At 37.6% G+C, this 12,181-nt stretch overlaps 1 protein-coding gene and 1 pseudogene across 1 annotated transcript; one reads left to right on the forward strand and one right to left on the reverse strand.

Moving 5' to 3' along the window:
• Nucleotides 1–1,036: 1,036 nt before the first annotated feature.
• On the reverse strand, nt 1,037–11,261 carry LOC122913460 (olfactory receptor 8B3). Its single transcript, XM_044260184.1, has 2 exons — nt 11,242–11,261; nt 1,037–1,967 (listed from the first exon to the last, which is right to left on the reverse strand). Exons 1-2 carry the CDS (start codon nt 11,259–11,261, stop codon nt 1,037–1,039), a joined length of 951 nt encoding a protein of 316 aa, XP_044116119.1.
• Nucleotides 7,516–8,311, forward strand: LOC122914035 (annotated as a pseudogene).
• Nucleotides 11,262–12,181: the final 920 nt, after the last annotated feature.

Raw genomic sequence — 12,181 nt, forward strand, 5'->3', positions numbered from 1 at the left:
CAGGTCATGATCCCAGGGTCCTGGGATCGAGCCCTGCATCGGGCTTTCTGCTCAGCGGGGAGCCTGCTTCCTCCTCTCCCTCTGCCAGCCTCTATGCCTACCTCTCTGCCTGCTTGTGATCTCTCTCTGTCAAATAAATAAATAAAATCTTTAAAAAAAAAAAAACAAAAGGTAAAATAATGTCTAACATGTTTCTCCCAATATGCATTATTTTCTTTTAAGTGATAAATAACAGACTACAGTGAGAACTTTAGGCTCTTTTTCAAAATATCTGATATACCAGTCATCCCCTATATTTGGATCCTGAGATATATATGTATGATTTCTGTAGTCATACTATGTTAATACTATTTTTGGCAATAAAGGGTGGAGTCATATGTATTCACTTCAGTATTAAATGAACTGGGCTGACTGAGGTTCCCAAACGTAGGTGCTATGTAATACAGATTTGACCATTTTCAAAGGGAACAAGAGAGAACAGAATAATAAAAAGAAAAGTTAGTAAGAAAATAGAACAAAATTAAAAGACCAAAAGGATTTGATTATACTTTAAGCTATAGATGTAGTTTGTAATGAACACATCTCATAGAAGCCTGTTGCCTATACCAGCGACAATATGGAAAAGTAAAAGAATGTTTCTAAAAAAAAAAAAAAAAAAGAATGTTTCTAAAGTAATTCACTCTTCTGGGTTTAGGTGGGCAAGCCGTAATTTCAACTTTCTGGCACTTGGGAATTTTATCATACTTGTCCAGGTTAGGAATAAAAAAGAATCTGTACAACTTGTTCTTTTTATAAAGATGTTATTAGTTATTTAGTAAACTATTATCAGGTACAGGAATATGGAAGCAAAAAATGAGATAACTTAGGGAAATGACATAAGGGAAATGATAAGATGAATCTATTAAAACACAGATAACACAATCTGTTATCTGTTATTGTGTTAGATAACACAATATTGATAATGATCAAAACCTCTTCCTGAAAAATACTAACTAAAATTTTTAAAAATCAAATTCCTTTACATTATACCTTGTAACTACAGCATGTTTCTTCTCCATATTTTAATCAGGGCATTCTGCAGTGTAACCTTGATATCCTTGTTCCTCAAACTGTAGATCAGAGGATTGAGCATGGGTACCACATTAGTATAGAAAACTGAAGAAATTTTTCCCAGGTCCATAGATTCAGGAGAATATTTAAGATACATGAATGCTGCTGACCCAAAAAAAAGAGAAAGAGCAATGATGTGAGAGCTGCAGGTACTGAAGGCTTTTGATCGTCCTTGAGCAGATCTGATATGAAGAATGCTAGTGAGGATAAAGACATAAGAAATCAGGATGGTAAAACTGGGTACTGTGATATTAATTCCCACGACTATCAGAACTACCACCTCATTGACATAGGTGCTGGTGCAAGAGAGTTGGAGAAGAGGAAGAATGTCACACAGGTAATGGTTGATGATGTTGACATGGCAGAAGGTCAGTCTAAGCATGCAGCCTGTGTGGGCAGAGGCTCCAGCAAACCCCATCATGTATGCTGCAACACTTAGCAAGCAACAGACCTGATGGGACATGGTGACCCTATACAGCAATGGATGACAGATGGCCACATAGCGGTCATAGGCCATTGACGTCAACATGTAGCATTCCGAGATGACAAAAAAGAGAAAGAAAAACAGCTGCGTCATGCACCCGACATAGGAGATGATGTTCTCCCTTGATACAAAGTTCATCAGCATCTTGGGGGTGAAAACAGAAGAGTAACAGAGATCAATGAAGGATAGGTTGAAGAGGAAGTAGTACATGGGGGTGTGGAGGTGAGAGTCGAGACCGATGAGAATGATCAAGCCAAGGTTGCCCACCACGGTGACAATGTAGATCATCAGAAAAAGGAAAAAGAGGGGTTGCTGGAGCTCTGGGCGGTCTGTTAATCCAGCAAGAAGAAATTCAGTCACTGAGGAGTCATTTCTAACCAATATTGTCCTCTTTGGAAATCTGTGAGGACAGAAGAAAGTCCCGTTAATAGAAACCCCAGCTTTCCCCCCCTCCTTACACATTCTTAACTATGAGAAGAAGACTCAGACCAGCAAATAAGTCCTCCTTCACTCCACAGGGTCAGAGTGGACTAGCACATACTCCTTTCAACATTAAAACCACTCTGTCTTGTTTCATGAGCAGCTCGTGACAAACAACTGCTCCCGTCTTTACTAGAAGATACAGGGATGGAGCAGTTGAGGATAAAGGCTACCTGTTGGTGAGCTTTGGTAGAGGGGAGCTACCCCCATCTCTGCTTCCCACTCATCCTACCCCTCACTTCGTAATTCCTACTCATGTTTCCATTACCCTACCACATATGTCAGTTCCCCCGTGATGACTATCAAAAAAGAGAAAAATCTGCTAGAGTAGCAACCATCCAGATGCTTTGCTTCCTAGAAGGAAGTGTCTCAGAGGGTTTCCAAATCCTTTACTACAAGAATCCACGAAGTAAATGACTGATAACACTTACTGGGGAGACCCTTGGTAGCCTAAGATTTGTAGTTAACTAGACATTGGGTGCTTCTACACATTCACCTCCTTTGTTCCCTCCTAGCTGGAAAGATAATGAACAAAGCAAAGTAGATGATTTTCCTTTGCTTTGTAGGAGGGCATGAAACATTTGAATGTTGATTAAATTAGTAGCATTTGTGGAAATATATCAATCTGTATACTGATTATGACATGTAAACCTTTCCATATGTATAGTATATTTCAGCAAAAAAATATTTCTAGAAAAAAAAACCCAAAACTTTTCTTCCTCCGATGTGCCTATTTTCTGACCATGTCACTTGAAGCTGCTGTAGGTCTCCTGCTACCAAACTGAGAATGATCCCAACACCAGAAGGGTGTGCTGAGAATAATGCAGGCAGTAAGGTCAGAGTTGCATATTTGAGTTTCTTGTTATTAAAAATAAATACTTTTCACCATTTTTCAGCAACAGAGTAAGAGAAAAATAGAAATTTGCATAACTCACTTTCCTTCCATTGTGAGAACTCAGTGCAGAGTCTTTGTGAGTTTCACCTCCACTGTCCTGGAGGAACTGACTGTTATAATATCAAAACTGAGCAGATACAGTCACAGGATCTTCTTTATTTAAAATAGGCACAAGAGCAATAGCATAGATCTCCCAGACTGAATGTTCCAGGAGTCGGTCTGAGGAGTAGATCAAACTTCTAGTTGTAAATTTACTAAGAGAGTTCAAAGGGAAACCACACAGCTGACATGAGATGTACCATGTCATAGAGAACAAGGCTTTTGCATAAGGCTTATAATTCTTTTGGACCTCATTAGAAATCTAGGTATAGGTCTCCCCTAAGATCTTCCTATCATGATATATTCTACAAGGAAGAAATTAATGTCTGAGTTTATACCCTAATTGTGACAGTAAATGTTAATTTCCCATCAGGGATTATATATTCCCTAGGTTTTACAAGAAAGGACCCTCTGCTGTCCCTTATAAAGATGCAGATAAATAGAATCTAAAAAATGTCACTAATTATCTTTCTAGGTAACACATTTGTTTTAGCCAGAACTTGTGAACTGAACAGTAATGTTTATTTATTATGCTCTTTTTAATATTTTGAGAACCTTCAAATAATCATTGTTTATGCATATTTTATAGGCATAGAGTGAAAGGATACTTTTTATTGTGTTTGCAGATAATTGTTTAATGAGAAGTTATTTGATAGACTAAGAATCCGTAATCCCATGAAACTGTTCTGACTCAATGTCTTTGCTTTCAACATTAAAAAGTAAATCTATAAGAAAAATAGGTGTTAGTAGGCTCCCATTTCAAGAAACTATTACCTTAGAATTTCAGCATATATATTAATTTCTACTTGTGCTTGTGAGAAGGCATCTAAATTTTTCTTAAATAAGTATAGATTCACAGGTACTTGTAAAAATAATATACGGATTCCCTTGAACTCCATCCAGATTCCTATCACAGTGACATCTTCAACAACTGTAGTATAAAAGCAAAACTGGGAAACTGACTTCGGTACAATAACTAGACTTTAGGACTGCAGATGTTATTCAGTTTTCAGTGGTTTTACATGTACTGAGTGTTTCTGGTGTGTGTGTGTGTGACTGTGTGTAGATCAATTCAATCTGATCCCTTGTATAGATTCATGTACTGACCATCGCAATTTCCATTACTTTATTCTACCCCTTTATAGTCACACCAATCCCCCTCCCCTGCAACCACCAACCTGTTCTCCATCTCTACAGTTGATGCCTTTAGAGAACAAGAAATGAAATCATATAATATGTAACCTATGAATTTAGCTTTTTTTTTTTTTGCTTTGGTGAATATTTGTGGTTTTTTAAAATTATTTAAATTCAATTTAGTTAACATATAGTATATTATTAGTTTGGGGGGTAGAATTTAGTGATTCATCAGTTGCATATAACACCCAGTTCTCATTACATCATGTGCCCTCCCTAAGGCCCATCACCTAGTTACCCCATCCCTTCACTCCCCTCCCCTCCAGCAACCCTGTTTGTTTCCTAGAGTTCACTCTCTCTCATGGTTTGCCTCCCTCTCTGTTTTCATCTTATTTTCTTTTTCCTTCCCATCCCCTATGTTGATCTGTTTTGTTTTTTAAATTCCACATATGAGTGAAATCATATGGTGTTTGTCTTTCTCTGACTAACTTATTTGGCTTAGCTTAATACCCTCTATTTCCATCCATGTTGTTGCAAATGGAAGATTTCATTCTTTCTGATGGTTGAGTAATATTCCAGTGTATGTGTGTGTATCACATCTTCTTTATCCAGTCATCTGTCGATGGACCCCTGAGTTTAGCTTTTTGACTAAGTATGATGTCCAAAAAATAAATTCAATATCCATGGCTCGATATTGGTATGGTAGAGAAAGAACAAATGTCCTTTGAGAAGAATTTCAAGAATAACTCCTCTCAAGGACATAGAGCTTAATTCCTCTCCCTTAGACTTAATGACTTGATTCTGAAGAACTGAGTATGGAAAGGGGGGAAACAGTGTATTTTTCTCCCTGACAGACACCACCTTAAGCAATTCACCAAAGTTAACATCACTAGTGATAAGTCATATTGATATCCAACAGACCATGACAGGCGCCTCACTCTACATTACTCTTTCTAAAATGTACAACCCAATCTAATAATCAAACAGCAGCGTACAAACCCAAATAAGGGCATTATTCAACATATCCACCTATACTCTTCAAAATCATTATAGTCACTAAAAAAAGGCAAAGACTGAGAAAATAGAGATCAGGGAAGACTAAGGAGAAATAACAACTAAATGCATTGCAGAATCCTACTAAAATCCAGGAACAGAAAAATTTCATTAGTGAAAAAAATTTCTCACTCTATATTTTTCTCTATATATATAATCCAGATGTTAGAATTATTTGACAAGAATTTTAATGCAGTAAACATAAAACTGTTTCAATAAGCAATGACAAATATTCTTAAAACAAATTATAAAATAAAATATTTTAACAAGCAGAAAATTTGAAAAGAACCAAATAGGACTCTTGCTCCTGGGAGGGTGAAGATGGTATATTTTCTCTTATTCCTTCTCTTATCACAACTAAAAACCCTGGACATTACATATACAAAACAAACATAAGACATTTCTTAAAGGTAGAGAGGAAGAGATACACCTGTAACAGAACTGAGGGCTCACCATCAGTTTCCTGGATTACTTTTTGCATCCTACATCCCAAATTTGGAGAAGCTGGCAACAAAAAGTTTCAATAAGCACATATATTTTTAAAAATTAAATCGACAAATTGATAAAGACCAGACAAAAGCTACCTCTATCTAGGCAAAAGACCAGGATAGGGACAACCTAAAAAATAAAAATAATAATTAAAAAACAAAAACTGGCTCCACTTACACTCATGGTAGCAAAGACAGAGTGGGAAACTATCTACCCTCATGAGTTTATGTTAAACTTTATCAACAAAACACACACACACATACACACACACATGCGTGCATGCACGGAAGTCGTCAGAGGAGGCCTAGTGGAAAGTCAGGACTTCTAATTACCCAGCATCAGTGAGACCACCCTCACCTCAGCATCCGTGAAGAATATGTGGGGAGCCAGAATTCCCATTTCCATTCAGTAGTATTGAAGGGTTTCCTCCTTTGAATGTCAACAAAGGCTGAGAGGGGAACATAAATTTCTTCTTTTTTTTTTTTCCTTAGGTTTTTTTTTTTCCAATTTATTTATTTTCAGAAAAACATTATTCATTATTTTTTCACCACACCCAGTGCTCCATGCAAGCCGTGCCCTCTATAATACCCACCACCTGGTACCCCAACCTCTCACCCCCCGCCACTTCAAACCCCTCAGACTGTTTTTCAGAGTCCATAGTCTCTCGGAACATAAATTTCTAATTCAACCTGCAGTAATAAAATAATCCCTCCCTTCTCCCACTGGGGCAGGGTTAGGGGAAAACAAAACAAAATGAAACAAAACAAAAAACCACAGACTAAAAGGAAGATTAAAATAAGACACAGAGTCTCATAATATAATATGAAAATGGGCAGGTTTCAATACCAAGAACCAAGAAGATTATATATTAAATGAAAAAAGACACAGATGCCAACATTGAGAGTTCAGAGATGTTAGACTTACCTGAAAGTCATGATAAAGATGTTTCAATAAACATTATGAACACACTTGAGACAAATTGAAAAATGCAAAGTCTCAGCTAAGAAACAGAAAATGTCGGTGAAGAAATAAGAGAAACAAAGAAGGACAAAAGGGAAATTTTAGCTCCAATTAGTAACTTAGTGAATGGACTCAACAACAAAATGGACCAAAATCAATGAATTAGAAGGTAGAACAAGAAAGATTACACAATCTGAAGAGCATACAAAAAAGTAACTGGGAAAAAAACTGAAGAGAATCTAAGAGGCCTATAGCACCATAACAAAACAAACAAACAAACAAAAAAAATCCAATATTCATGTCACCACAGTCCTGGAAAGAGAAGAGAAACTGCACTAAAAGAGTGTTTAATTTGCGGGAAGTTTCAAAATTTCCCAAATTTGACAAAAGACAAAAATGTACAGATTCAAACAGGATTACACCCAAAGAAATCCACACCAAAACACAAAATAGTCAAATTTCTAAAAATCAAAGACAAAAAAGTGTAATAAAAAAGAAACAATACCTTGAGTCTTTCAGGTGGTCCTGGTGGTCAGGAGCACAATGGCGGGTGTGGTAGATGGCTCTGCTGGGGAGGTGAGGGTGGTGAAGGTCCATAGGTCCAAGGTGACCTTTAGCAGGGCCCATGAGATGGGGAACCCCCAGGGTGGGGATCATCCCCGGCAATGTGGGGCTGCAGTGTGCTGGAGGCCTGGGTGGCTACAAGGAATCATGACAAGGCTGCTCAATGACAGCACTCCTGTGCAGGGGTTCCCACATGAGGAGCATATGGTCACAGGTGTATTGTATAAGCCGCCAGAGGTCACAGGGGATGGAGGAGCACAAGAAGGAAGGTGAGGCCCTGAACCAGGAGCAGAAGCCCAAGCATTGGTTCTCTAAGTAGGAGCCAAAATTCAGGAGGAGGTGGCAGCCACCACGCTGCCAGAGCACAAGCAGCAGAAGCTGTAACACATCTTCAGAAACTCAGTCGTCACCACCATCGCCCAGCTCTACAAAGACTGAATGTGCCAGCAGCCAGGACTTTCTCTCTGGGTCCCCTTCCAACACAGCCACCGCCATCATCAGTCTCTACAAAGAAGCATAGAGACCCATCAGCGAAATTTTGACATTGGAATTCAGATTGGCTCTCAGCTATGCAATAGGGATGCATTGGCTTGGGTTAAAAATCTCAGAACTGGGACACCTGGGTGGCTCAGTTGGTTAAGCAGCTGCCTTTGGCTCAGGTCATGATCCCAGCGTCCTGGAATCGAGTCCAACATCGCGCTCCTTGCTCCGCAGGGAGCCTGCTTCTCCCTCTGACTCTGCCTGCCACTCTGTCTGCCTGCCACTCTGTCTGCCTGTGCTCGCTCTCTCTCTCTCTCTCTCTCTGACAAATAAATAAATAAAATCTTTAAAAAAAAAAAATCTCAGAACTATTGGTAGAGATTTCAGCAACTTCCTGTGTGGAAGAATTCCTCCACCACAAAACTCTAGAGCCCCACCACACCCAAGACCGACTACAGTGTCCCCTAACGTAGCTACTTCAACAGAAACTATCTCATCAGTACAGACTGATTACCCTTCTGGAAGCCATAGCTCTGAGTTGTAAAAACCTTTTCAACACATTTCTGTGGAAAAGTGGTGAAGAGTATCCCTGTGGGCCCAATTTCACATTTAGGTTAAGGTCCAGGTAGACACTGTCTGGTTTTTGTCCATCATACTAACTATGTGTTCAGGACTTCCCACAAAGGGGCTAGAAATAGACAAGAAATTCCCAAAGATACTCCCTTAGGTGTTTGGATAAACTACTGTGTTACTATAAACACAGAGAACTCAAGAAGAATTACAAAGAGTTACAAATACAAATATTTGTAAATGTATACATTCAGTTTTGAATATGGTGGACTTGAGTTGCCAATTGGACATCCAAGTAGAAGTATACAGCCTAATGAAGGCTAACTAAAGACAAAAGACCAGAATATGAAAAAAAAAAAGATTTGGAGAATTGTTTCTATAAAGGTTAAAGTCATGACATTATGTGAACTCAATCAGAGAGAGGGTAAAGAGAAAAAGAGCAGAGGTCAAGAAAAATATTTGGGAAATCTCTCATATGGGTTTTATTCTTGGCATAATTTAAAAGCCAACCATTACTAAAATGGGTTCCAAATATTATATTCAGACTCCTCAAAATTACAAGAGAACTAAACATTCCTCGGGACAAATTTCAAATATATCCCACAAGACAGACATTTCTTGGGCTGCAGCAATGATGGGACCTTGGAGATTCATTAAAACATGTGTTTTCTATGGAAATGCTAAGAACTCTTATTCAGGTGATGTAAGAACAAGAAACACTCCTTCTAAGTTCATGTTATATCAAATCACATTGCAAGAAGAGTTTTATGCTAAGGTTCTAACCTAGAGTTGAAAGTCATTCTTTCACCTTTAATATAACCAGTGTTAATATGTGCAAATACAGAATGAGAGTAGAGAGACTCTGAGTTTATCCTTACATTGCAAAACTATTTCATTCATTTCCTTTGTTCCATCTACATATATGTCACCTTAGCCTAATTTAATTATAACAAAGTATATCAAATAATCACCCTTTCCATGAGATATACCAAACCATCTCTTGACTCCTTTTTAAGCAACTTAAGCCCTGTATGTTCTAATTTGTCAAATTCAGTGGTAATTTAAGTCTTATAGTGCATTATCATACAGATGCAGAAAAGGAAAACTTATTTGTAACTGAATAGATTCTTAATTTGCAGGATTATGTCACACTGAACTAACCTGCTATAACATCCAGAAACATTAGTTAATATATTTTTTAACGTAAGTACCAGAGGTGGTAAAAAGAAAATTAAATCTGCAAGTTCCAAGAGGGAAAAGGGAAAACAGAATCCAATTCAGTAAATCTGGAGTGGGGTACTTGGTTTTGAATCTCGGTAACCTCCCAGCTAATGCAGAAGCTGATGTTCAGTTGACCAAATTTTGAGGAGAAAATCCTTAGGACATTATTCAGTGTTTAGAATGTGGCAGGTGTCTGCAACTACCACAGTCTTTTCACAGGTGAATGCCCGTTTTAGTATAGACAGAGCAACATGTTCTGGGTCTCAATAAAGGTGCATGGGTTTCAGAAAAGGGGGGAAAAAAAGAAAAAATTCAAGCCTACTTTAACAAAAGAAAGGGTGATGGAGAAGGTGTAAGAGATTTGGGGGAAGGGGTCAGTTAAATGCCAAATGATCTGAGCAGATACTCCCTAGACAGACCCTGGCAGTCCAGAATGAAAGCAAATGAATAACTACTACATCTATGTGAAAAGAATAAACACCAAACATGATTTTTAATTAAAAATTCAAAAGGCCAGGCACAGTATGAAAACATAAATTTTTTTAATATTGTAATTTTATTTTATATTTTTTAGTGTTCCAAGATTGTTTATGCACCATACCCAGTGCTCCATGCAATATGTGTCCTCCTTAATAACCGCATAAAATTTTAAATATACAAAACTAACCTAATTGTAAGTTCCTGGTACATAGTAGGTAGTAAGATTATGAAAACTGTATTCTGAAGAGGAAAAATTTCTCTTCTACCCTCTTACGATCTCCCGTTGGTTCTAAGAATGAAACTGACTTAAAACAGGTTAATAGGGGGAAAACATACACATTTTAATTATTTTTACATGTGCATGGAAGCCTTCAAAAAGTGAAGACCAAAAGAAACCCCTTAGAGCCAAGTACTTACAATGCTAAGTTGGACAAAGAGTAGCAAATTATGGAAACATAACAAGGCAAAGGGGCTTTAGCTAGGACAGCTAATTGTGAGGAAGCAACTAGAAAAATAAGGTTCAACAAGGTTTGTTTGTACAGACTTCTCAGTCTTGCTTTCCCATCAGTGGTGATAATAATTTTTGACTCCCGATATAGGGAGACCATATTTCAGATAATGTTTGTAGCTATAATTATTTTATGGGGACAAGCTTTGCTACATCTCCCAAGTTCTTGTGTCATGTTTTTAATATTTTTAGACCTTTTTAAAAGTTTTCTATTTATAGAAAAATTGACAAGATAGTACAGAGTTCTCATATATCCCTCTGTACCCAGTTGGTCCTAATACTAACATTTTATAATCATATGGTACATTCATTACAATAAATGAACCAGTATTGAGGCATTATTAATTGAAATCCATAATTGATTTAGAAATGGCTTTTATCTAATTGTCTTTCTTTTCAGGATCCCAGATTACACTTATTTGTCATGTCTCTTCAGGTTCCTGTCAGCTCTGACAATTTCTCACACTTCTCTTGTTTTTGATGACCTTACAGTTTTGAAGAGCACTTCCTAGGTATATTATAGGGTGTCCCTCTATTGGAATTTGATGATTTTGTAATGACTACACTGGGGTTATGGGCTTGGGAGAGGCAGGTCACAGAGGTAATGCCATTTTCACCACGTTATATCAAGGGTATGTAGTATCCTTATGATTGATGAATATTCACTGTGACCTTGATCACGTGGCTGAAGTAGTGTTTATCAGGTTTCTCCACTGTAAAGTCATGCTCTCCATACCCCAACTTCCATACTTTTAGGAAGGAGTTTACTATGAGCAGCCCACACTTAAGAAATAGGACATTATTTATTGAATTATTTATTTTTATCAATTTACCACACTTATGTCATACACTGGGTTATAATCCAATATTACTTTATTTACTCAAATTTTCCAGCTCAAATTTTCCAATGGAGCTCTTTCGATTGGCTCCTACACCCCTTTGACATACCCCCATTGTATGTGTGTGTGTGTGTGTGTGTGTGTGTGTGTGTGTAGGGAGAGCACTTCCCTACTTCGTGGCATTACAAGATGCTTCAGGCTCATCTTGGTTATCACCTGCCCTGGAACAGTATTAAATTCATTTCATTAGGAAATGGTACTAGAAAACAAGATCTCAATGCTAGCTGTGTTTCTTGCCACAAGAGTGTCATTCTTTTAAGGTCCTTTCAGTTGACAAGACAAAGAAATATGTTTGTATACTAACAGATGCATATACATGTATGTATGAATATGTCTATATGTAGCATCTTTATCTATATTAAGCTAAATATGAGTTCTTACTAATGTCTCCAACTCTAATCTATTACCACAGTCATCATTCTAGCCTCCTTTTAATTCTACGTATTTGTAAATTCCCCCTCCAACAGCAAGAAACCTGGCTCTCACCTTCCACTATCCATTTACATAATTGGTCAGTTCCAACGTACATGGACAGCAGCATCAGAATTCTTAACCCATACTCCCATAGAAACCAACTTCATCAACCAGAGCACAGTGCTTATGAGCAGTTCCTTTGCTTTTAGTCTTACAAATTTCACTCATTTCCACCTCCTATTCCCCTTACCTCCTTCACTGAAGTTTCATAATTTTGTAATATATTAAGATTCTCCTTTCATTATTTGTGTTCCCTCCTGGTATTGTCCTGACTTCATAAA

The sequence above is a fragment of the Neovison vison genome, chromosome 7, assembly GCF_020171115.1.
Source record: "Neovison vison isolate M4711 chromosome 7, ASM_NN_V1, whole genome shotgun sequence".
In the NCBI taxonomy this organism is placed as follows: domain Eukaryota; kingdom Metazoa; phylum Chordata; class Mammalia; order Carnivora; family Mustelidae; genus Neogale; species Neogale vison.